At 40.8% G+C, this 25,678-nt stretch overlaps 5 protein-coding genes across 23 annotated transcripts in view; 2 read left to right on the top strand and 3 right to left on the bottom strand.

Moving 5' to 3' along the window:
• Positions 1-1,185: 1,185 nt before the first annotated feature.
• On the bottom strand, positions 1,186-7,427 carry LOC114267145 (uncharacterized). Of its 10 annotated transcripts, XM_082925311.1 has the most exons (12): positions 6,952-7,427; positions 6,026-6,060; positions 5,792-5,913; positions 5,027-5,126; positions 4,638-4,730; positions 4,434-4,513; positions 3,914-3,968; positions 3,730-3,820; positions 3,529-3,635; positions 3,072-3,158; positions 2,021-2,089; positions 1,186-1,598 (listed from the first exon to the last, which is right to left on the bottom strand). In XM_082925311.1, the coding sequence occupies exons 6-12, from the start codon at positions 4,453-4,455 to the stop codon at positions 1,574-1,576; spliced, it is 456 nt and encodes a 151-aa protein (XP_082781437.1). In that variant the 5' UTR covers positions 4,456-4,513; positions 4,638-4,730; positions 5,027-5,126; positions 5,792-5,913; positions 6,026-6,060; positions 6,952-7,427; the 3' UTR covers positions 1,186-1,573. The 10 variants fall into 10 exon arrangements, 8 of the variants coding, with proteins under 8 accessions (XP_082781437.1, XP_082781435.1, XP_082781438.1 ...); XM_082925309.1 differs by lacking the exon at positions 5,027-5,126; XM_082925312.1 differs by lacking the exon at positions 6,026-6,060 and having other exon boundaries at positions 6,952-7,419.
• Positions 7,428-8,963: 1,536 nt separating this feature from the next.
• LOC114275728 (uncharacterized) overlaps positions 8,964-25,678 on the bottom strand; it is a 61,127-nt gene continuing 44,412 nt past the window's right edge. For 3 of the 10 annotated variants that reach the window (XM_082925301.1, XM_082925300.1, XM_082925305.1), the window contains 2 exons: positions 13,808-13,901; positions 13,546-13,674 (listed from right to left, as the gene is read on the bottom strand). The gene's annotated coding sequence lies outside the window, so the exon portion shown is untranslated. Of the gene's footprint in view, positions 13,675-13,807; positions 13,902-25,678 lie in introns of all 10 variants that reach the window. The other 7 variants (XM_082925298.1, XM_082925307.1, XM_082925299.1 and 4 more) reach the window with 6 other exon arrangements.
• On the top strand, positions 9,138-10,058 carry LOC145823879 (uncharacterized). The gene is made up of 2 exons (XM_082923426.1): positions 9,138-9,410; positions 9,552-10,058. The coding sequence occupies exons 1-2, from the start codon at positions 9,138-9,140 to the stop codon at positions 10,056-10,058; spliced, it is 780 nt and encodes a 259-aa protein (XP_082779552.1).
• On the top strand, positions 14,874-15,566 carry LOC145823878 (uncharacterized). Its single transcript, XM_082923425.1, has one exon. It carries the CDS (start codon positions 14,874-14,876, stop codon positions 15,564-15,566), a length of 693 nt encoding a protein of 230 aa, XP_082779551.1.
• LOC145823877 (uncharacterized) lies at positions 18,279-18,959 on the bottom strand. Its single transcript, XM_082923424.1, has one exon. The coding sequence runs from the start codon at positions 18,957-18,959 to the stop codon at positions 18,279-18,281; it is 681 nt and encodes a 226-aa protein (XP_082779550.1).

Raw genomic sequence — 25,678 nt, 5'->3', positions numbered from 1 at the left:
TATTTAGTCCTATGAGGTCTGTCATAGATCTCGTTTTGATAATTCGAACTATTAAAGATGTTAGACATTTCATTTTTTATTTCGTGAATACAGAAAAATTATATCGATTTAATGATCATAACCTATTTAATTTATTGCATTTGTCACAACAAAAAAAAAAAGGGACAATTGTAATCTATTCAATTTAAATTAATTTTACAAACCTGTATCTCAACTCTCCGAAAGCGAGCTATGCTCCTTCCTCATGTTTCAATGCGTAATATTAGAGTACATAATATTTTAATTATTAAGGTATTTGTAATAAGTGAAACATTGTTATATATTTTTATGTATGCTGGAACGTTATATTAGATGACTTTTTAATACAATTTTATTTTATAAAAATTAGTTTGTTCGCATTTAAAATATATACAATTTTATTTATATATATATTTTATAAAAATTAGTTTGCTCGCATTTAAACCATTATCAGCAACAAGCATTCCAACAGAAAACCAACAACCAACCAGCAACCAACCAACAACACAAGTGCACTAGAAAACCAGCTGTAGTAGCCCAAGTTTACAATGGTTGTGATGGATTTAGTGTGTGTTGTTGGAGAGAAGGAAAGAGAGATTTTCAAAAGAGATTATAAGAGAGAGTTGTCGCCATCTCCTCCCTACTCAAGGTTTTGCTCCCACTGTGAAATGTGGTGGTGTTGCCAATGGGGAAGGAACGGGAGGAAGATGGAAGAAAATAGTCGAAGATAAGGGAGTGTTTGCTTGTTATGCTAGTATTAATGTGGCTTGTTTGGTTGCAAGGATAGATTCAGTTTTTTTTTTTTGGGTCAAAGATAGAATATTAGTATGTTAGTAAAATTAGATTATAAATTTAAGGAACCACCGTTGATCCATCAACTCGAACCTCAAACTTTCCACTCACCGCGGTAACCCTAAGGCACGACTGCATGCCAGTCGGCCACAAGGGCCTCGACCGGATGGATTCAGTTGGGTGTTCAGTATTTTAAGAAATAAAAGGTAATTTTGAAATCTAGTTGCCAAAATATACTGATATAAATAAGACATTTCCATTGCTAAGAGAGAACAGTGTAATTTCATTTTAGAAATCGCAAGGAAGTCCGTGTAATTAGCCCATAAATAAAACAAAACAACCAGATTCAAAATGACAGAAGACACAAAAAAGCACTGGAAGGGTAACGGTATAATGTGTCTACTTAATTCACAAAAAGACAAATTACACAAAATAATAGGTATAATAGACTATTGGCACAACTGTAACAACCAAATTATAGCTCTATTTGATGCAATTAAAGGTCACTCTCACAAACATCATCACTAGTCTAAGCGTATAAAGATGAGAAGGTTGTTACAAGGAATAACGGGTTACGAAAGAAATTCTCATATCCTCGAACTCAACTAGCACAACAGTCTTCCCGGTCACAAATTATAAGGAATGGGATGGGATCCCTAATTTAGTTCTACCTTACTTTTAGTTTTCTTCATTTTCGCTTTAAACCGAGATTTTGCCACTAGTGTCTGCACTGTGTTTGCAAAATTCCCAACTGCCATAACAATCAGTAGCACCCCACAGGTAACAACCTGACCAAAAGTAAATTAGATAATCCATTAAGTTTTATACCAGTATGAGCATGGTTATTAAAATCGCGATCCGGATCGTAGGATACGATCCTATATTGCTAAAAAGATCCATATCATTGTAGGATGGGTGCTATAATAGGATCGCAAGTAGGATCATATGGGATCGTGTAGAATCGTATAAGATCATAGGTAGGATCATAAGTAAGATCGTTGATTTTTTTATTTTTCACCTTACGGTCCTACCTAGGATCCCAATTTTAACAACCTAGAGTATGAGTCCAACTAAGATGTTAAATTACTCAAGCAAATATTGAAATAGAATTAAGAATTTAATCTTAAAAGCAAAGTAAATCACAAACATAAAACCCATGGCAATACTTCTCCAAGCATCCACATAACAATACTCAAAGCATACTTCTTACTTGCCACTCAGAAACAACACCAGCCAGTGCAACTTTAAGTAGCAAAATTCCGACATATGCTTCAAAACCCTGAAATCAAGAACATACAAATAAAGGTCACTTCAATTTAGCTCAGATCTCTATGGTGACATATTGTTGCTTCATCTATTGGATTAGTAGCAACTAACAAATGAAAGTGAACAATTAATTTGCGAGACCTATAGTAGAAAATATGTAGTAGAACTATTAAGCAAATGAAAGGTCTGGAGAAGCTAAAAAGTCCATCACAAATACTGTAGGCATGCTATAAGTAAGGCTTGGTTTGGCATAACCAACAAAAGCTAAAAAGTCAAAAAATCACTATCCTATTTAAGTCACATCATCTTATTTAAGTCACATCACCTCTCTCCTACATCACTTCAAACCCAATCCATACCCAACCCATATTTCATAAAAAGTCAAAAAGTGCACTTATTTAGTTTATCCCAAACAAATTTCTTTTGAAGTACTGGATCTTCTTTCATTATTTTTTTCACTGAAGGATTGGGCAATTAATGATCATCATGCAATGATGTACAGATTCTTTCCTTTTTTTGGTGAGCATGCCTCTTCCTAATATCTTCGAAGAAAAAAACGAAAAAAAAAAATCAAATAATTTCATGGTGACATCATGACATGTGAGCCAAAGAAGTTTAAAACAGAAAGAGAGAACTGTGATGAAAGAGAAAGTTGCATTACATGTATAAAACTAGGATTGTTGGATGGCAAACTAGAAGAGAATGACAATATGACTTCAACTTCAGCAAGTAATGAAAGAAAACACTCAAGGAATGTGATGATGTTTGATAGTAACAAAAACTTCCCTTCCCTAGCTGTTATATATATTTAATTATTTATATATGTACATAACTTTTGGCAAGTTATGTAGGAAAAAAAATGAATATTTAACAACCTTAATTTAAATCGCTTTAGTGTTTGTTTGATTCAACATGACTTCGATGGCAAAGCATACATTAATATGATCTTTTGTGGGCATGGTCCCCAAAACAGGCATTTGTACAGCTTAAATCACCTGTAATATGAATAGAATGGGTGCCAACAACCATAGTTGACCGTTAACTCCAGCAGTTTCTCCCCAAACAACGTCCATTCTCCTAGCCTGCAATTAACAACAGGATCAAATGGTAAGAGTCATCCCAGACCTACAGAGGAGAACAATTGCAATAAACATTATATGCCCACCAAAAAAAAGTTCTATTTGTATTTCGGTGGGCCATAAAAAACTAACACAGATCGGCTAGAAGACAAAAACATGGTTATTGCAACCAGCAGAAGCAAAAGAACTCATTGAAGTTCTGCAAACCATGCAGGACGACAAGGTTTCACAAAGAGCACACAACCAAGTGCAGGCACACGCGCAAAGTAGACTGCAGAAAGAACTGAAGATAATAAAGGCAAAAATGAAGCATGCACAGAAATTCGTTGGTGAAAGGAGTTTTTTTTTTTTTTTTTTTTCTTTTCAATTACACCTTGCGAGTGCAATATGTGTACAAAGCCTTTGCCGTTGATATCTATTTTGTAGAAGCATTGCAACTCCTTGCATGATAGCCCATTGAAGGAACAGTTGCACCCCTCTCTGCACAGTACATGTACAGTCTCACTTATTAAAAAAAAAAACAAAAACAAAAACAAAAACAAAATTTCAATATGCACTTAAGAAGGATAATAACCTGCTTCTGGGAACAATTAGGTTCTCTTTCTATCTCCCAAGTGAGACTGATAAGTGCCATGGCCATAGCGAAGTAGTGATGCTTTATCCAGCTACATCAGCACAAGGCAAGCATTAACATATTCTGTGGTTGTATGCATATTAATCTAGGAGGCAGATAAGAATCACAAAAAAAAATCCACTACATTTTCACATTTTCATCCAAGTTCTGACACAATTCGGAAAATAAAGAGAATAAGCCTGCCAGTTGAACAAAAAGCATGATATGAGTCCAGTAATATTGAACATGGCAGAAATTCGCTGGAATTAGAATGTAGCTGCTGCTGCTGCATATAAGGGAACAAGATACTGCCAGAAAAACTCAATTTAACAAAATTAAACATGTCTATTTGGAGTCAACTCAATGAATTCTTTTGCAACATGCAGCTCCATCTAGAGTAATGTCCTCCTTTCATTATTGACAACCATTATTTTTCTCATATACTCTACCCCCTGTTCATTTTCTAATTCATTGCCAGTAAAATTGCATATTCACTTTCCCTCCTGAAAGGCATGGGAGATGAAATTACTAATGTTTGACTATGAAAATATGTTTTAAAAAAATCTCAATCACAAATACACAAATAGTTTAAATGATAAAGAATAAAGGCAAGGCAATCTTAGCACAAAATTCAACCAAATGCATATAAAATCATATCAAATTACCATGGGCGAATATCACTTCCATTCACTCTAAGTGTGTTCTCTCGCAAAGCCAAACCTGTGTAGAGAATTAACAACCATGCCTGAAAATAATATGCTCATTACGCTTAGAAACAAAAAAACAAAAGTATAGTAAACAAATCAAAAAGTTAAAATTTCCTTAAAATATCAATATGAGTTACAAAAATTTTTCCCATACAAAAGTACCTGGTAAAGCTGAACAGGCAATCCACCCCATAACCACGACCTTAACACAAGTAGCAGTGATGGGAAAAAAAGAAACAGAAACGCAGTTCAATCCTGTCCATGATAGTGTTGCAAATTATGAATTAGAATCTCTGGTCTATTGTTCTAACAAGTAAAATAAGTTATTAATCAATGATTTAAGAATTGCATGAGTACACATTGAGAGTAGAGAGAATCAAAATACACACAATGTAAAGATACAAGCCAGATCCTAAACGGATATAGGAATCCAGGAGGACCGACAAAAATCCTGTAGTCAACAACTTAACATAGAAGCCTCCTCCATGTATAAGAAACCTCCATCCCACTTTGTCAATAGAACCCATACCTCAGGTTCCTTTCATACTAACCTAAGAATACCACCTAGTAGCAGTAGAAAGGTCAATTATATTTATCTTCTAACATCCAAGCCTTTTACCACCAGTAGCCAACAAAACAGCATAGATATATCTGGAAAACACCCATAGAAGTTTTTTATTTAAAAAAACTCTAACAACCTCAATCATTATTTCACAACACACACAACAAAAAAAAAAAAAATAAAAAAAAATAAAAAATTCTATTTTCAAGGAGTAACATTTACAATCGCATTCAGCATGCTTATGGCCAAAGAGTGATAAGTATATATATTTTTTATAAGTAACATTATTAATAATCTGTAAAGTGAGTGCAAATTGAGTATGCATCTTCCAGTTGGTGATGAACACAATAATCAGGACTTAAGAAGGTCTGTTGTGTTAAGTCACCAATTTTCCCAAAAGCATGGTATTAGAGTTAAGGTTGAGAGAGGTCTTAGGTTCAAATCTCTCTATTGGCATTTGGTATTCAGACCCCATTTGGTTTCGTGTTCTCTGTTTGGTTGTTTGAATCTCCTTATGTTTGGTTCTTTGTCTCTCCACGTGCAAGATGGAGTTGCATGTGAAGGAGGGTGCTAGATAGCACAATATACATTGTTAGGCTCATTTCCTAACAGCTTTAAGCTTTTGGGAAATTGGTGACTTTTAGCATGTTGCTTTCCACACCACTCCTCTAGTCCTCTCCTCTTCACAACCAACCATCCTGTCCACCTATCAAATGCCTAGACCATCGATTCAACAATAAGATTCACGCCATACCAAAAAGGGCCAACAACAAAGAGACATAATCGTAGGGCCATATTCCCATTCAACTTCTTCAAAGCCTCTATTGCTTTCTCCTCCATGGATGGGCCCCTTCCCAATCAATCTTGTTTCTTTACCTAAACCAAAATTACTTTCGTCAAATTTGGCTGCCACTCTTTAGTCTCAAAAAAACTAACGATGCATTGTCCTTAATGTAAAAAAATAAAATCAAAAAGTTAAGGAGATTACCTTAAATGATTAACCATGTCTATATGTGCCATTGGCTGCAAGGGGTCAGCGCCAAAAACATAAAGGAAAAAAAAATACAAACGAAAAACTAACTACTCGTAAAAGTAACATTATTTTGAATAGCATACACAAACCGGGTCATCAAAATGATTTTGATCAATTATCTTGAACAACTTTTTGAATGGAGTAAAGAAGTTGGAATCATTGATCTCTAATTATCTAAAAACTACGAAAAGGGTGTTTTTGGTTTCTATAACACGTCACAGCAAATGAAATACAAAATTCCAACAAAACTTCCACAAAAGAAAAGATAAAATTGCATAAGATAACATATGTACTAGCAGTTCGCTCTTTGCATGTTTCTCCACATGAAACTATTAACAAAGTTTTTTTTTCCCACTCTTTTTTCCATTTCTTATTTCCTTCTCATACAAGATCCACAGCATGCTTATCATGAAATACAACCCAAATTATTAGAAAGGAATTTCCAAACCTGACACATATGTGGGAACACTGTAGCAATCAAGTCAAATACTACATAGTATCAATATAAATAAATTATATATAACACCACGTATATCAGTATAACCAATTGCCCTATTTTTGTTTCATCATAGAGTAACAGAAAAGGCGTCATTTCAATACATTATGTAAACAAAAACATAGACGAACTACTCAATTCTCAATTCAACAACACACCCAATTTTCAAACAACACAATTCAAATAATTTTGGTTGAAACTCATTAAATTATATGAATCGAATCGTGCATCATACAATTCTAACACCATACTAGTTGGAACATGTAGAAGTCGTGTCAACAAAATAATTTTGATCTTTTACGCATGAAATACGATATCCATATCCAAGGAATTGTAGCAATGTAAGTGAAATTATTCTTGAGTGATAACTGAGATTAGAAATTACCTGGTAATTGACACTGCCAGCTGGTGTCGAAGGCAAGACGAGATTTGCTTCCAGATCAGGTTGAAGATCTCAAGGGAATAAAAGCATGGTAACAAATTGATTTATCCTCAACATTCAATCAAAATTAAGAAATAATGAGACTAAACAACAAATTAATGCGCTTCCAAAGAAAATTAAGAGTAGATGTATCACAACCCTCCAATAAAAGATTAGCACAAAACTCGTAGGCTCAAAAGTCTCCACTATCATTCTTCAAGATTTTCAAGTCATATCCACTTATCAACTAAAAATCATATTCATGTGGCGAAAGTGCAGTGCAATGATTTCCAAATACGAACACATGGAATACTTTAACAAAGTAGCTAACATATCAAACTTCAACACAATTTCTTGAGTTAAAGCAATAAATGCCGAATTACTCAATGCACAGAACAAAAGATTACCGTGCACACTTTTCTTTTCTTTTTTTAAACAAAACAACTAACTCATTGTAGCAAGCAACATATAAATTCTTCTCAAGATAAGTATTTTCTCCCCTCAACTTGAACGATGCATTGTCCTCGAGGGAGTAAAAGTATGATAACAAATTGATTTATTCTCAGCATTCAACCAAAAATGAAAAAATAATGAGACTAAACAATAAATTAATGCGCTTCCAAAGAAAAATTAAGAGTAGATGCATAATAACCCTCCAATAAATGATTGGCACAAAACTCAGGGTTAAAAGTCTCCACTATCATTCTTCAAGATTTTCAAGTCATATCCACTTATCAACTAAAAATCATATTCATGTGGCAGAAGTGTAGTGCAATGATTTCCAAATATGAACACATGGAATGCTTTAACAAAGTAGCTAGCATATCAAACTTCAACACAATTCTCGAGTTAAAAGCAATAAAATACCACAAGTATGTCCAATCACCCAATGTATAGAACAAAAGATTACCATGAGCACTAACTTTTTTTTTTAAAAACAAAACAACTAACTCATAGCAGCAAGCAAATATATAAATTCTTCTCAAAATAAGTATTTTCTGCCCCCAACCTAAACGATGCATTGTCCTAAATGTAAAAAATAAAATCAAAAAGTATAGGAGATTACCTTAAATGATTAACCATGTCTATATGTGTCATTACCTGCAAGGGGTTAGCGCCAAAAACACAAAGGAAAAAAAAAATACAAACGAAAAACTAACTGCTCCTAAAAGTAAAATTATTTTGAATAATATGCACAAACCGGTTCCCCAAAATAATTCTGATCAATTATTTTGAACAACTTTTTGAATGAAGTAAAGGAAGTTGGAATTGTCAATCTCTAATTATCTAAAAACTACGAAAAGTGAGTTTTTGGTTTCTATAACACGTCACAACAAATGAAATACAAAATTCCAACAAAATTTCCACAAAAGAAAAGATAAAATTGCATAAGATAATACTGTGAGAATAGTGTTCTCCGTTTTCCTTTTCCTTTTAGGATTAGGAATTAGTGTTAGTGTTCTATAGCTAATAGCATTCTCTATCAATGATGTATTTTGTTTAGGATTAGGATTTAGCATTCTATATAAGTGAGTGATGTATTCTTTGTTCAATTTAATGAGATATACAGTTTGACTCAGAAAACTTATATGGTATCAGAGCAAGGTTTGAACCGAAACCCTAGAAGCTCTTTGTGAGTTAATCAGAAATAGTCTCTCGAAAATCAACCCTCTGGTATTTTCTCTCTGAGTCGCAGGTCGTGACCTCCTCTGTTTCTTCTGTGTTCGTCTGGTTCGAGCGAAGGTCTCGAGTTGTCCTTCGTCTGTCATTTGGTTCGTCTCCCTGGTACTCTGCCTCGCAACCCATTCGTGAAAACCCTAGCCTTTGGTTCGTGATCTGTCACTAGACTTGAGTCGTCGTCGTCGTTGGTTCTCTCCTACTTCGCTTCGCGCGATCGAAGCGCTGTCTATGCCGGCTGCTCCAAAGTCGACTTCGACTCGTCTTTCTCTCTTTCCCTCAATCTCTCTCTCTCTCTATCTCTGTGTGTGTGGTTCGAAGTTGACCTACGGCTGTCTTTCGTTACCACCAGTTCTCCTTCATTCTTCTTTTGGGCCAAACAAGTTCCTGATTATTATATTTTGACCCCTCAGTTCTTTTTATTTTTGCTAGTTATCACACTTTGCCCCATCTTTTCCTTCTGGTTCATCACAATGTCAAAAGATAAAATTCAAGCTATTAAATGCAAACTTACTGGTGACAACTATCCTTCTTGGTCTAGTGTTATGAAAAATTTTCTTCTCGGTCGAAAAAAATGGGGCTATGTTTCTGGTTCTATTCCTCGACCATCAGACCCGAAGGAGGATGGATATCTGACTTTCTGTGATACTTGGGATTGTGATAATGCCCAAGTTCTGACCTGGTTTCATAATTCCGTGGCTGACCGTACTGGAATGATGTTTTCCAAGTACAATACTGCCAAAGAGGTGTGGGATTATTTACTAGGTGTCTATTAGCAGTCCAACTTTGCCAAGCGGTATGAGTTGGAAACAGCTATTCAGAATGCTCATCAGCGGAATCAGACTATTCAGGACTTTTATATTGAGATGACAGGTCTCTGGGATTAGTTGGCTCTTATGGAACCACCTAGTCTCAAGATACTAGACACTTATATTGAGTTTCGGGAGCAAGGTCGTTTAGTACAGTTTTTAACAGCCCTCTCCCCTCAGTATGAGGCTATTCGAGGTGGCATCCTTCATCGATCTCCTCTTTCCTCTGTGGATGCTATTGTTCGTGAACTCCTCTCTGAGGAAACCCGCCTTAAGATAGCCAGTCAGACTTTGCCTCCTTCTGTCTTCTTGGCTCCTACCAAGCAGCCCTTGTTATCGACCCCTCCTCCTCATCAGCTTCAGGCCACTGCGAAACCCAAGAAAGGACCGTTAGGGCCAGATGAGTGTGCTTTCTGCCATCAAAGGGGTCATTGGAAGAACAATTGTCCCAAAAAGGGACGTCAGCTTGCTCCATCTTCTCAGACACAGTTTCGAGGTCCTACTTCGAGTACTTTTCGACCTTCTGCTACTTACACTGCATCCACTCTGGCTCCTGATCCTAACTTGGCTTCCTTGAGTGCTTAGGTTGCAAAACTTCAGCATATCCTGTCCACCTCTCAGTTATCCACATCTGCCTCCGCTCTTGCCTCTCTTCGTTCAGGTTTGCTTGGGTCCTCTTCAGGTATCCCTTCTTCTGTCTGGCTTTTTGATTCTGGTGCCTCTCATCATATGACTCCTCACATTTCCTTACTTCAAAATTGTATTCCCCCACCCGTTCCTATTACTATTAATACTGCTAATGGATCCGGTATGTCTGTTCTGTCTGTTGGGTCTGTCTTCCCCTCTGCCATGTCTGCTGTTACTATTCCTTCTGTTCTTTATGTTCCTTAGTTATCTGTCAGTTTATTATCCATTAGTCAACTTGATAGGTCTGGTTTTGATGTTATCTTTTCCTCTTCTGTCTATTGTGTGCAGGATCGGGTGTCCAAAAAGCAGATTGGGATCGGCAGTAGAATTGGAGACCTCTATGTAGTCGAAAGCTTGCATCTCCCCTTATCTACTTCTCTAGCTGCACTTTCCTCATTTCAGTTAGATTCTCAGTCGAGTCAGTTTTACTTATGGCATTCTCGCCTTGGTCATTTGTCTGTTGACCGCTTACGGTCTTTAGCTCAGTCAGGGTTGTTGGGTAAAGTTTTTCCTAGTCAAATTGATGAATGTCGGGGATGTAAACTTGCTAAAATGTCAGCCTTACCATTTAATAAAAGTACCTCTATTTCTGTTTCTCCTTTTTCTCTTGTACATACTGATGTCTAGGGACGCTCTCCTGTTCTTACTAAAGGGGGCTGCATATTATGTCTTTTATTGATGACTGCACCCGTTACACTTGGGTTTATCTTATGACTCATAAATCTGACTTCTACCAAATATACCGTACCTTCCAGTCTATGGTCACTACACAGTTTGGCTCTACTATTAAATTGTTGCGGTCTGACCTGGGTGGAGAATACTTTAAAACTGAATTCTGTGAATACTTGGTCAAATTGGGTACTATTCACCAAACTTCTTGTACTGATACACCTGCCCAAAATGGTTGAGCTGAGCGTAAACACCGTCATCTCCTTGAGACAGCTAGGTCTCTCCTTCTCTCCGCCTCCGTTCCGGCTCCGTTTTGGGGTGAGGTAGTTCTTACTGCTGCTTTTCTTCTTAACCGTATGCCTACCCCTCTTCTTTCTAATCGGTCTCCTTATGAGGCTCTGTTTTCTCAACTTCCTAATTACTCTCTCCTTCGTGTGTTTGAGGATGAGTTGTTTGCTCTACAGAAAATTAATACACGGGAGTTGGTTCCTTTGCCTGCTGGTAAGAATTTGGTTGGTTGCAAATAGGTCTACAAAGTCAAGACTCATTCTAATGGTTCTCTTGAGCGCTACAAAGCCCGTCTAGTTGCCAAAGGTTTCTCCCAGGAATATGGTATTGATTATGAGGAAGCGTTTGCTCCTGTTGCCAAGATGACTATTGTCCGTACTTTAATCTCTGTCGCTGCTATTCGTTCTTGGCCGCTTTATCAGATGGATGTTAAGAATGCTTTTCTTAATGGCCATCTCACTGAGGAGGTTTACATGCGTCCTCCCCCTGGTCTTCACCATTCCTCTAGCCAAGTTTGTCGTCTTCGGCGTGCTCTGTATGGTCTGAAGCAGTCTCCTCGTGCTTCGTATGATCGCTTTCAGATTGCTGTTACCAAGCTTAGATTTCATCCTTCTGCTTCCGACTCTGCTCTATTTCTGAGACATACCTCGACTGGTTTTGTTGCTCTCTTACTATATGTAGATGATATGATCATCACTGGCTCTGACTCTGCTGCTATCTTTGAAGTCAAGCAGCATCTCTTCCGCACCTTCGAAATGAAGGATCTGGGACCATTGCAGTATTTTCTCGGTTTTGAGGTGGCTTCTTCTCCCAAGGGTTACTTTCTATCCCAAGCTAAGTATGCCAACGAGGTTATCCATCGTGCCAGGCTTACTGACACTAAGCTTTCTGATACCCCCATTGAGCTTAATGTGAAGCTTAACACTACTGATGGTGTTCCTCTGGACGATCCTACGTTATATCGCGAACTTGTGGGTTGTTTAGTCTATCTGACAGTTACTCGCCCTGATCTTGCCTATGCTGTCCATGTGGTTAGTCAGTTTGTTTCTGCTCCTCGCTCTACACATTGGGCTGCTTTGCTTCGAATTCTTCGCTATCTTCGAAGTACTATTTTATAGGGCTTGCTATTCTCTTCTACTTCTTCGTTAGATTTGGTGGCCTATGCTGATACTGATTGGGCTGGTGATGTTAATGATCGTAAATCTACTTATGGTTTCTGTATGTTTCTTGACGATTCCCTGATTTCTTGGAAAAGCAAGAAACAAACTGTTGTTGCCCGTTCTACCGCCGAAGCTGAGTATCGTACTATGGCTCATGCTACTGCTGAAATTATCTGACTTCGTGGTCTCTTATCTGACTTGGGTGTCTCTCAGTCTTCCCCGACCTCTCTCTATTGTGACAACTGAAGTGCTATTCAAATTGCTCATAACACTGTCTTTCATGAACAGACAAAGCATATTGAGATTGATTGTCACTTCATCCGTCAGCATCTACAGTCTGGCGTTATCTCGCTTCCTTTTGTTTCTTCAACTCTGCAACTTGCTGATTTCTTCACCAAGACTCACACCACTGCTCGCTTTCGATTTTTTCTTGACAAACTCTCAGTGTTTTCTGCTAAAACACCTTGAGTTTGAGGGGGGGTGTGAGAATAGTGTTCTCCATTTTCCTTTTCCTTTTAGGATTAGGAATTAGTGTTAGTGTTCTATAGCTAATAGCATTCTCTATCAGTGATGTATTTTGTTTAGGATTAGGATTTAGCATTCTATATAAAGTGAGTGATGTATTCTTTGTTCAATTTAACGAGATATACAGTTTGACTCAGAAAACTTATTCTCACAAATACATGTATTAGCAGTTCGCTCTTTGCATGTTTTTTCCACATGAAACTATAAACAAAGTTTTTTTTTTTTCCATTTCTTATTTCCTTCTCATACAAGATCCGCAGGATGCTTATCGAATACAGCCCGAATTATTGGAAAGGAATTTCCAAACCTCACACATATGTGGGAACACTGTAGCAATCAAAGTCAAATACTACATAGTATCAATATAAATAAATTATATATAACCACGTATATCAATATAACCAATTGCCCTATTTTTGTTTCATCGTAGAGTAACAGAAGAAGGCGTCATTTCAATACATTATGTAACACAAAAACATAGACGAACTACTCAATTCTAAATTCAACAGCGCACCCAATTTTCAAACAACACAATTCAAATAATTTTGGTTGAAACTCATATTAAATTGTATGAATCGAATCGTGCATCATACAATTCTAACACCATACTAATTGGAACATGTAGAAGCCATGTCAACAGAATAATTTTGATCTTTTACTCATGAAATACGATATCCATTTCCAAGAAATTGTAGCAATGTAAGTGAATTTATTCTTGAGTGACAACTGAGATTAGAAATTACCTGGTTGTCGACTCTGCCAGCTGGTGCAGGAGGCAAGACAAGATCTGCTTCCAGATCAAGTTGAAGATATGCGGGCACGCCCATCACCTTCTATCTCCATGCCCATGTCAGCTTCCAAAGAATCACGCTCTGCATCACAACATCGAAAAGGATAAAAGAAAAAATTAAAAACCAAAAAAAAACCTGCGCCCAATTTAGTCTCCATTTCCAAGCAATGGCAGCAATGTAAGTGAAGGAATTCTTGAGTGATAACTGAGATAACCTGGTTGTTGACTCACTGCTCAGTTGAGGAATTCTTTAGTCTTCATCACTTGTGTTACTACTCGCTGCACAGTTGCCATTGAATAAAAAAAGGTCTACATTTATCTCCCAAAAAACACGTGGATTTATTATATATAGCCCAACAGACATCAATTATGTAGCAACTACCACCAATAAACTACTAACTTAACCCTATTCTTGTTTTTTCTTTTTCTTTTTCTTTTTTTTTTTGGTTAAGTATGAAAGCCAATTTGTAGACATAAGTAGTAACTCAAAAATAAAATACTACTCATGCCAATTAGTTTCTCAATTTTCTCTTGACACCAGGCTCTAAGGATTTGCAAAGCACACAAATTTCTATCCTAAAATGCCAATTGCTGAGGTTTAATTGTTCTACAGGCTAGACGTAAACTCTCTTTTAGAGGGGGTATTGCCTTTGGCATGTCATGAGCTTCATTGTAAATCCCCTTTTATGGCAATAAAACACTTACCCCTGAAAAAGCATAGCATGACGAACAATGCCTACGTGCCACAGAAGCCCAGAAAAGGAAAACTAACAAATATCAATTATATTCAATGTTGGAAATGGAAAGAAAATAATTCTTCCAGGATATGGCTGAATTCTTTTGGATATCACAACTGTAAACATTTAGATTTAGTCAATACTATAGAATAGGAAAGTTTATTAGGATCATAATTAGTAGCTAAATGCTAATCAGCCCTCAGAATCAGTAGCTAATTAGTAGCTAATCAATTCCTAATTTTATGCCTTGTATCTCCTATAAATAGAGGTGCTATGTACATTGTTTAAATATGAGAATAAGAAATATTGTTCTTTCTAGCTTTCATGGTATCAAAGCTAAGGACTTATTCTCTGACCCTTCTGAGGTAATCCTAGAACCAGCAACCTGTCCTTCACCATATCAGAAACCACATCTGAATCCACAGTTACCGTTTCACCGAAAAACATTGAGAAACATGTCTCCAACACTGATTCTCACTCGGTGCAAATCACCAGCATTAAACTCAATGGTGATAATTTCTTGTGTTGGTTTCAGTCCATCCAGATGTACATTCGGGGCCGAGGAAAGATTGGATACTTGACAGGAGAGAAGAAGGCACCAGCAAAAGAGGACTCGGCATATGCTACTAGGGATGCTGAAAACTCCATGGTCATGACATGGTTAGTGAATTCCATAGAGGAAGACATCAGCTCCAACTATATGTGTTATCCAACAGCCAAAGAACTCTGGGATAATATCACCCAGATGTATTTGGATTTGGGAAATCAGTCCCAAATATATGAGTTGACAATTAAACTTGGTGACATTCGTAAAGGAGAGGACAGTATCACTAAGTACGTCAATTCTCTGAAAAGGTTGTGGCGAGATTTGGACATGTTCAATGATTATGAGTGGAAGCCAATCGAGGACTGCAATCACAACAGAAAGATGGTGGAGGATCGCCGTATCTACAAATTCCTTGCCGGCTTAAACATTGAATTTGATGAAGTCGGAGGGAGAATAATTGGCCGCCAACCTCTGCCTCCTTTTGGTGATGTCTTTGCTGAAGTTAGGAGAGAAGAAAGCCGTAGGAATGTGATGCTTGGGAAAAAGAGAGCTGCTACACCTGTGGAAAACTCAGCCATGATTACATCAGATGCAAGTGCAAACAAGGTTTTTAAACCATGGAGGAATGAAAAATCTCGAGTATGGTGTGATTATTGCAATAAACCACGCCATACTCGAGAAAACTGCTAGAAGATCCATGGGAAGCCTGCAACTTGGAAGAGCTGCAAATCAAGTGACAGACCAATTCATGCATTCTCCTATCCCAATGAGGTTGAAGTAAGTCTGTTCAGTAAGGAGTAGATGGATTATCTTCTTAAACTGCTAAAATCCAATTCTTTATCCAGCACTCCTAGTGGTTCTCTTGCACAGACAGGTAGCAATCCTTATGGCTCCATCTTGTAGTCAAAATTCTGTCCCTTGGATCATTGATTCGGGGGCATTTGATCACATGACTTCTTTCTCTTCTTTATTCAATACTTATTTATTTTATTCTGAAAGTGAGAGTTAGGATTGCTGATGGCAATTTCTCACCCATTGTAGGAAAAGTTCAAATAAAAATTTTAGAAAATATTACTCTTCACTACGTCCTTCATGTTCCTAAACTGGCCTGCAAGTTGTTGTCTGTCAGTAAATTATCCAAAAACTCTCACTATTGTGTTGTTTTCATCGGGTATGCTCCAAACAAAAGAGGCTACAAGTGCTATAATCCTCAAACAAAAAACATTCGGGTGATTATAGATGTCTCCTTTCTTGAAACTCAATCCTATTTTACCAAAAATTCTCTTCAAGGGGAGAAAAAGAGAAAGGAAGAAAATTTTTGGCAGACAACTTCGGATCCCTTACCAAATCCTATTCGATCTCCATCCCTTGTTTTCTGAAAAACAAGAACAGAAACAGGGTATTCAAGATATAGAGAACGAATGAAATCCCAGTCCAATTTCTCCAAACATAGAAGGCTCACAAGCAGGGGGAGAAATACTACAATTGGAACAAACTGTTCCCGAACCTGAGTTTTTGGTTTATGCTTAGAAAAATACTCAAAGAAAAAGTAAAGACTAGCCAACCACTCTACCACAAAGCCAATCAGAATCTCTTAAAAAAGGTCCCTCAAGTAGTTCAAGTATTCCCAAGGTTTTAAAAAGCGGCCGCAACCGTTACGTAAAACGTAACGGTTGTGGTGGTTACCGCCACCCGTTACGGCTGCTTTTGCAGTGTGATTGAGATTCACTGGTGTGTCGGCCGTAGCGGCCACTATAGCGGTCGTAATGGTGCCGTAACAGCCTATTTTGCACCTTTATATAACGGTTCCGAATTGCTTCTTTTGAAAAAACACAAAAAAAAAAAAAAAAGTTGAAAATTGGAGAAGAGAGTTAGAGAGAGAAAAGGGAAGATAAAGAGGGAAGATGGAGGAGGAAGAGATAGAGAGAAAGAAGAGGGAAGATGGAGAACATGTTATTGATTTGTTGAAGCTGTAAGACCTATACTATTCTATTAAGTTGCTATCACTCAACTATTTTGTTTCTGTGTGTCTATCTATATATTATTTGAAAATAATAATAATAATAATAATAATAATAATAATAATAATAATAATAATAATAAGTGTGGTCATTATCTATTTGGCTTGATTAAAATATACATATATATATATATATATTTAGGCTTTTATTTATTCTCTTACTTTTGTCATTGTTTATTTTATATATAATAGTTAGTGATTGATTTTTTGTAGAATATAAAGTCATTAATTATTAAAATAAAATGTAAAAAACTCAGTTTACAGTGATTTAAAAATATGAAATATATTACATCAAACTTAAAAATTTACAAAAATTGATCAATATTTATTTTAAAACCCAATAGATATGATCATGGAAAAAAATGTGCATATTAGTAAGTTTTTTTCAAATTGTGCGAAAAATAAAAAAATTCACGGTTCCAATAACTGCAACCGTTACGCTACGGCCTTTACACCCCGCAACCGCAACCGTGCCACCGCCACCGTTACGACGACCGCAGCCGCTTTTCAGAACCTTGGGTATTCCTAATCTGGTTCCTCCATCATCTGTCTCTACTTCATCTCCATTTCCTTCAGCGGTTTTACCTAATGTTATACCCACAGATTGTGATCTTCCTCTAGCCATTAGGAAAGGAATTCGAAAATGTACCCAACATTCCATTGCGAAATATTTATCTTATGATAAACTTTACAAAAGTCATAGGGCATTTACTTCAAAAATATCTAACCTGTTTGTTCCTAGAATTATTAAGGAAGCCTTGGATGATCCTAATTGGAAATCAACAATTATGGAAGAGATGAATGCTCTAGAAAAGAACAGTACTTGGATGTTAGTGAATCTGCCTAAGGACAAAAAGACAGTAGGGTGCCAATGGGTATTTACAGTGAAGTGCAAAGCTGATGGTAGCGTGGAAAGATATAAGGTGAGACTCGTGGCAAAAAGGTTTACACAAACCCTCGGGATTGACTACCAAGAAACCTTTGCTCTAGTTGCCAAGATGAACTCAATTCGGGTTTTACTGTCACTAGCAGTTAATTCCAGCTGGCCTCTACATCAATTAAATGTAAAAAATGCCTTGTTAAATGGAAATCTAGAAGAAGTCTATATGAACCTACCTTCAGGTTTTGAAAAGAAGTTTGGTATAGATAAAGTCTGCAAATTAAACAAGTCTCTATACGGCCTCAAACAATCCCCAAGGGCGTGGTTTGAACGCATTGGGAAGGTTGCAAAAAACCTCGGATACATTTAAAGCCAAGCAGACCATACTATGTTCTACCGACGCACCTTGCCAGCAAGTTATTGGCACCGCGAAAATACAACTCTCCTCTGAGGAGCAGAAATTATGCAAGTTCTGCTAGTCTGATTGTTCCCTGGCCTGTTTTCAACTGTTCTGTTGGATTATATCTGCTTTCCATCCCTCAGCTTCATGCTCTGTATGTTCTTCGGCTAACACTGCTGGTGTTGTTCTTTTCTCGATGACGATGGCTATACTATCATCTGGTATATCCACCCTTGCCCCCAGTGTAGCCAAGGCATCGGGGAAACGGTTGTGTGTTCGAGGGGTATGCTGGATTTGGACATCATCAAATTGAGTGAGCAACCCTTGAACCACGGTGCGATACGGGCCCAACAGAGGCTCCTTTAAGGCGAAATCACCCATTGTTTGCCTGACAACTAACTCAGAGTCACCCCAAATTTTCAACTTGCGGAGGCCCTTCTTTTGGGCAGCGATTAGACCCAATATCAACGCCTCATATTCAGCCTCGTTGTTTGAACATTCAAAATCAAGCTTATATGATAGATGAAACTTCTCTCCTTCACTGGTTAGTGTTATGCCAGCTCCACCTTTCCCAGCTCCCGAAGCTCCACCAAATTTTAAGTCCCAATAAGCCTCAACTGTAGCTGCTGAGACATGGACCTCACCTGGTAGAAATACCTCTGCAGGTTCATGTTCACCAGATGGAAATTGGGCCAGTAAGTCTGCAAGTGCTTGGCTCTTAATAGCCTTGGGAGTAACACAAGTGATGTCATATTCTGCTAGAGCCAAAAGCCATCTTGCCATTCTTCCAGTCAGAGCGGGTTTGCTTAGCAAGTAGCAGACCGGATCACTTCGAGGTCACAACATGGATTGGGTGTGCCAAAAAATAGTGGCGCAACTTCCGCGTTGTGAAGATTAAGGCTAAACAATGCCTCTCAATTGGGGTATATCGCGACTCGACACCATTGACTTTGCGACTGATGTAATGCCATCTATGTCTTGGACAAGTAGAGCCCCAATAGACCGAGGTGTAGACGTCAGGTACAGTAGCAGAGGCTTGTTGGGTTGTAGGGCAATCATTGTAAGTGCTTTCTTCACCATATCAAATGCCTGCTGATGTTCTTGCAACCATTCAAACTTGTGATTCCCTTTCAGCAGTGTCCCAAAGGAAAAGGTTATCTCAGCAAGGGCTGGAATGAACCTCTTGAGGTATGACACTTTGTCTAGGAATTTCTTCAAAGCCTTTTGAGAGTGTGGTGGTGGCATCTCCATGACTGATTTAATCTTATCCCCATCTACTTCAATCCCCCGCCGGTGTACAAAAAAGACAAGGAACTTGCCGGCTGTAACTCCGAAGGCACACTTGAGAGGGTTCATCTTTAGGCAGAATTTGCGGCATCGCTGAAAAACTTTTTCCAAGTCGCAGAGGTGTCGGTTTGCCTCGGTAGACTTGACCACCAGATCATCCACATATACTTCCACTTCATGATGCAACATGTCATGGCACACTGCAGTCATAGCCCGTTGGTAGGTTGCCCCCGCGTTTTTCAAACCGAAGGGCATCACCGTATAAAAAAAATTTCCCAAGGGTGTTCTAAATGCCGTTTTTTCTGCATCTTCTGATGCCATTTTGATCTGGTTATAACCACTGAACCCATCCATAAAGGAGAACATCTTACGGCCCGCAGTAGAATCGACAAGTGTGTCAACATGGGGCAATAGGCAAGCCTCATTCATTCAGGTCGAGAAAGTCTACGCAGACCCTGATCTGGCCGTTCTTCTTTTCCACAGGCACAATATTTGCTAGCCAAGTTGGGTACTCTATAGGCTCAATGAACTTGGCCCTCGACAACTTTTCTACCTCTTCCTTAATCTTTGCCTCAAGGTCAGGGTGATACTTTCGAGCATGCTGCTTTATTGGCTTAGAGTTGGGAAAAGTATCCAGGTGATGGGTGACAAGAGATGGGTCAAGACCAGGCATCTCATCGTATGTCCAAGCAAAGACGTCACTGTACCGCTTCAGTAGTGTTATCAATTCTGCCTTAGCTGTTGGAGCCATTGTGTCGCTGATGAACACGGGGCTTGCTCTGCCCTGGTAAGTCGTTGAGGTTGACCTCAGCAAGTACCTCCTGCAGCGGTTTGGGTCTATCTTGCGCGCATTCAGGGGTGGGCTCAGGCGTCTCCACCAACTCTTCTTGGGACTCGTCATCGTCACATTTATTTGTCTCGGGGCCATCCTCCCAAGGTATGTGAAGCCTGGCCTCCAAGACCCGTCATAGGTAGTAAACTGTCTTACCGCTCTCCCGCACCTTAACAATCTTGGGCGAAGGACTTGTGGGCTTGCTGCTCCTCTTCTGCCCACTACTTTCTGGAGCAGCCTCTGCATCCCGAATGCCTTTTTACTCCTGCAACTTTACCGGTCCTTGGAGTTTCACCCGCTGACAACTCAATAAAGAAAACTGCATCCGAATAGTGTGCCTCCTCAACCCCAAATGGCTGTTCAGACGCATTTATATGGTTACTGTGCGCTTTCCCAACTTTGCCTTCACGCACTGGTGATAATTGGACGGGATAGCTCCATAGTGCATCCCAGCTCTGCCAAGTATCATGTGGCAATTTGTGTCTGCTTTGATCACATGAAACTTGGTTGCGGAATGGATCTCACCAACTGCAAAGTCCATGACCACATGGCCCTTGGTATCTTTTTTCTCGTCCCCAAAACCCGTCAAGCACGCTTGAACTCTACATCATTGATGTATGCTGTGACAAAAAGAGGACGATTATGGGGAAATGGGTATGCTCTGTCTGCCTCTGAAAAAGTAATGGCCCCATAAGCTTCCTGGATGCGCCGAGCCACATACTCCTTAGCCTCAGCAACTTCATCATGGTGCACTTCAAAGATATTAATGAGGGCTTTTGTTGCTTCCAACCTGGCGGCTTGGCTCAGCCCCAACTGGTCAAACAAGGCGCGAAACTTAACAGAGTTTTGCAAGGCCTGGGCATTAGCATCCTCTACGAATTTTGCTTCTGCAGGTACTGTCTCAGGGAGCTGGCCGGTTGCAAGTTCTTCTAACTCATCATAGTAAGACGCCATATGCACTTGATCACGCACAGGCCCGAGATAGCCAATCATATATGTACATTCTTCCCCTTCTCCTTGTGGTTAGGACAAGGGTCCTTTTGCACATCACGGTTACCGGCATCTTTGAACTTCAGCTCATTTGCGTCAACTTTCTTCTTGAAGATACTTTTCAAAGTCCAACAGTCCCTAGTAGGGTGTCTGGTGGTTCTGTGATAGACACAATAATTCGGGCTTTCTTTGTCCTTCTTGGTTGGAGGGACTTCAACTGGAGGCAAGGTAAGTTCACCATCAGCTACCCATTCTTTAACCAGAGCCTTAACATTCTCAAGGCTGCAAGGACATGGATTTCTGTCCTCATAACTCTCTCTCTTCCGAGGGGACGTCGCCTCCCCTTGCGAGCGGCTCCCTCCTGCAGAGGTTACCGCAGCAACTTTGCTACTGCGAGGGTAGCGGTGGCTGTCACGAGTTCTCTGCAAGGGACTAGTGGTACTGAGGTTCCTAGCTGCCTCAATCAAGGCTAAAATGGTAGGCAAATTATGATTCACCAAGAAAATTTTGTAGTCGCGTATGGCACCCCTCCACACATATGCTGACTAAATGGGTCTCGTCCACTGGTTCATGACAGTCATTAGCCTTATCTTAGAACAGCTTAACAGAGTCTAGTATATCTTCGCCCTCCTTTTGGACATCTCGCCCAAGGGTGAGGGTTGTAACTTTCTCTCGGACTTGGAAGAACTTCGTGTGGAACTTGTTCACCATCTCCTCCCAACTCTTGATCGAGTTGGGAGCCAAGTTCACATACCAGCTGCAAGCCCTTTCAGTAAGTGGACTTGGAGAACTCCCGAAGGCACAGAGAGTGGTTACTGCCATGGACACCAAGAGTTTCTATGAACCTCACCACCTGTTCTCTGGCATTGCCTTGTTTTCCATCAAACTTAATAAACTTTGGCACTATATACCCAGTTGGGTATGGCATGGTCAATATCTCCTAAGAGTACGGGGCCTTCACATCTGAGTCGGGGAGAGATGGGAGTTGCTTCTTGCTACGCTCTTGCTCGAGCATAGCTTGTTCATCGGCTAGAGGAACAAAGTGAGTGGGCTGGAATGGTCTAGTCTGCTCCTGCGTAGCTAAACCAACAGCCGCACTGTTCGCCTAAAGTACCACCGGAGGCACCTGGATCGGAGCCCAAACCTTAGGGAACAGGTTAGGCACAGGGTTTGGGACTGCTGCAGGCGGAGGTGCTTGCGCTGGAGCTGGTCGAGAAGCCATGGCCATAATAGCATCAATCAGAGTTTGCAAAGCTGCCAGGATCTCCCTCTGCGTATCTTGGAGTAACTGAACAGCCTCAATCACAACACTGTGGTCACGGTCCTCCGTATGTGCTGCTCCGCCATTTGAAGAGCCTTGCTGAACTTCATCCTCTGCCATTTTTTTCCAATGAGGTGTGTAAACCACTGCGGGTATGAACAACCAACAAAGCAGCCTCCCCAGCGGAGTCACCAAAAATGTAAGGGGGTTCGAGGTTAGAGAAGGTGATTAGAGAGGCAAAACTATGCTAATGGTCCAAGAATGGTGGAAGTGGCTTGAGAATGAGCAGCAGCAACTGTCTGGAAGTTGGAGAGTGTGCAGCTGGGTGAGGGTGAACCAAGTAGCTCAAGAAGAAATGTATGGCAGTGCCAAAATGGGCAGCATCTCCCCCAAATCCCCAAAATTCCTCTTGTTGAACCTTGGGAAATGGGTCCTATTTATATAGGCTTTTCCATGGCACCAAGAGGACACCAAGTGGCCAAATAGAGAGAGGACATGTGGCCTAGAGGATCACATGAAATATTCTGCCTTGAGCCACCAGGCTGAAGGTGCCACGCGTCCTTCTGCATGTACTGTGTACTATCTGTTTGCCTCCGCAACTACCTTTTTGAGCCTCAGCAAGTGTAGTTGCGACGGGAGTGTTTGGCGCTGCAACTCCCTCTTGAGCCTCAGCAAGTGCAGTTGCGACGGGAGCGTTTGCCGTTGCACTTGCCTCCACCAAGTCTTCGACCGATTTCTCCTTGGCCTTTCTTCCTACGTCTTCCAGGACTTCCTTTCCCTCCGGGCCCTCTATCATCTGCACCAAGCCCTTGGCAGCTCTGCTGCCATTTACTGCGACGAAGCATTGTCTTGCCATCACCTGGTCTCCCCAAACCTCTTCTATCTGTCCGGTTGGTGCCAGGAAGCGCAGGACCTGATGGTAGGTCGATGCTACCGCCTGCATGGCATGCAACCAGCCCCTGCCCAAAATTAAGTTGTAAGTCGATGGGACTTTAAGCACCCAAAACTCCACTTGCTTCGTGACTGATCCCGCTTTTACCGACAATATGATCTTTCCGATCGGCCATTCTGGTTAAGAGTTAAAGCCAACCAATGGAGACGTTGCGGGGGCCAAGTCCTTGTCCTCTAACTTCATCTATTTGAATGCATCATAATACATGATCTCGACCGAACTCCCCTAGTCAACCAGAATTCTATTGATGTCGAAGTCCTTGACGCAGAGGGTCACCACTAGGGCGTGATTATGAGGCACTTGAATTCTTTCCAAGTCTTTGCTAGAAAAGGTCAGGACGTCTTTTTCCTCGGTCTTCCCATTTTTCACGGCGGGCTGAATGGAGAGCACCTCTCACATGTGCTCAGCTTTCTTGATCATCCCTCTTAGTTCGCAAACCCTTGCCAGCTCAATGATGCCATGGATGACATTGATCATGCCCTGCGGCGCTGCATCTAGGACGACGAGGCCGTTTGGCTCGCCCTGTCCCTGGGGAGCGGCTTTCATACCACCGTCTATGTACTGGTCCAGATGCCCTGCCGCCACCAACTCCTCCAAATGTTGTTTGAGCGGCACACAGTCCTCCGTTCGGTGCCCTCGTTCTTCATGGAAGGTGCAGCGATACCTCGAGTTGAAGCCTCTCTGCGTGTTTCCCAACTTGGCCGGCCAACGGACGTAGGGTTCACCTCGGATTTCACTCAAGATGCGATAAATAGGGATTTTAAAGACCGTGGTGATACTGGTTCGCGCTTTCAACTTTCTCTTGGCATCTTCCTCTTCATCACGAGGAGTGTTAGCTCGGTCGTTTCTGCGACCTTTGTTCCTATCATCGCGGTTTGAGCCACGACGTTGATCTTTTGACCGGTCGTTTGGGCGGTTGTCCTCCTGCCCTACCGAGTGAACCTTCCCCGCCACTTTTCTGTCCGCCAGGACCGGATTCTCCTTCTCGGTCGCGGTGGCGGTATCGTCCTCCACTCGGATGTGTTCGTTGATTCGTTGCATCAAAGATTCCATGGTAGTGGGCTGGTGCATCGTAAACGAATCTCGCAGCCTATGTCCGACTGGGAGACGCCGCTTGTATTGGGTGATCGCCAAATTGGTGGGGCAATCGAGGATCTCGTTGTAACTTTCCCAGTACTTGGCATTGTATGCGTTCAAAGAACCTCCAAATTCCATCTTAACGCCCAGGAGATGGTCGACCTCCTTTGGTGTTCTAGTGTTGGTTTTGAATCTGTTGACGAAGGCCTCTGTTAGTTGTTGCCAGCCCTCAATGCTCCCCTCCGGAAGCCTTTCGAACCACTTCAGGCCTAGTTCGCCCAAGCTTGCTGGGAATATGAGGCACATGAGGGCGTCATTGCGCCGATGTCCTGCCAGCCGGTAATGACTCACGTGTATGTACGGATCAGTCTTGCCGTCGTACAACGTGAACTTAGGCTGGTGGAATCCGGCAGGGAACGGCGTGCTCTCAATTTCTGGGGACAGCGGGGTAGCGGTAAGTCTTGCTAGCTCTCTGTCCCTTGGTGCTATCATCCTAGGCACAGGCATTGCCACTTCCTCACTACAACGGATCTGGGAGCCCAGCCTTTGCGATGCCGGCAGCCTTCGTGTCTGTCTACGGCGAGCCCTCTCTTCTAGTACATCTCTCAGGTCTCCCGAATGGACAGAGAAAGAGTATCTCGACGTCGACGACGGGTGCGAGGGACGGTAGCTGCCGTCGCGAGTATGAGACCTTCCTACCTGTGGGTCAGAGTCTCCTACCCTATAGCGTGTGTGGAATTGCCAAACGGAATTGACGCATGCCACGAGTGGATTTCCCATCCATCACACCATTGGTCCAGGTGGCACACTCAACCGGGATATCATAACCGATCTATCCCATGGGAAGAAACACCACCACGACCGGGACGGCCGAACTGTAAGAAGTCGGTCCATCCGAACTGACTGGCCGTGAGGCGTGCAGGCCTTCATCCCGGTCTAAATTCATTCCGGGCTGTGCTTGGCTCGATCCAAACGCACCACTGCGGATCCAACCGAAGACTTAGCCGAGTCAAAAGCTCGGTTGGGCACATGCATTTCTTCGCATTGCGGTCAGCGACATAGCTCGGCCAAACGCGATAGCCCGAGAGGCCGTGCCGATTCGG

The sequence above is a fragment of the Camellia sinensis genome, chromosome 4, assembly GCF_055761805.1.
Source record: "Camellia sinensis isolate YWXY chromosome 4, ASM5576180v1, whole genome shotgun sequence".
Lineage (NCBI taxonomy): Eukaryota > Viridiplantae > Streptophyta > Magnoliopsida > Ericales > Theaceae > Camellia > Camellia sinensis.
Note: the sequence above shows the minus strand (reverse complement) of the source record. Positions and strands in the feature narration are given on the sequence as shown.

Excerpts from the sequence above, each read along its gene's own strand:
- LOC145823879 (XM_082923426.1), top strand. The coding sequence starts at position 9,138 with ATGTCAAAAGATAAAATTCAAGCTATTAAATGCAAACTTACTGGTGAC. Across the intron at positions 9,411-9,551 it reads AGTACAATACTGCCAAAGAG|TTGGCTCTTATGGAACCACC; the intron begins GTGTGGGATTAT and ends CTCTGGGATTAG.
- LOC114267145 (XM_082925311.1), bottom strand. The coding sequence starts at position 4,455 with ATGGAAGTGATATTCGCCCATG. Across the intron at positions 3,969-4,433 it reads GGAAGTGATATTCGCCCATG|GCTTATTCTCTTTATTTTCC; the intron begins GTAATTTGATAT and ends TTCAACTGGCAG. Across the intron at positions 2,090-3,071 it reads CCATTCTATTCATATTACAG|GGTTTTGAAGCATATGTCGG; the intron begins GTGATTTAAGCT and ends TCTTGATTTCAG.
- LOC145823877 (XM_082923424.1), bottom strand. The coding sequence starts at position 18,959 with ATGGCAAGATGGCTTTTGGCTCTAGCAGAATATGACATCACTTGTGTT.
- LOC145823878 (XM_082923425.1), top strand. The coding sequence starts at position 14,874 with ATGTACATTCGGGGCCGAGGAAAGATTGGATACTTGACAGGAGAGAAG.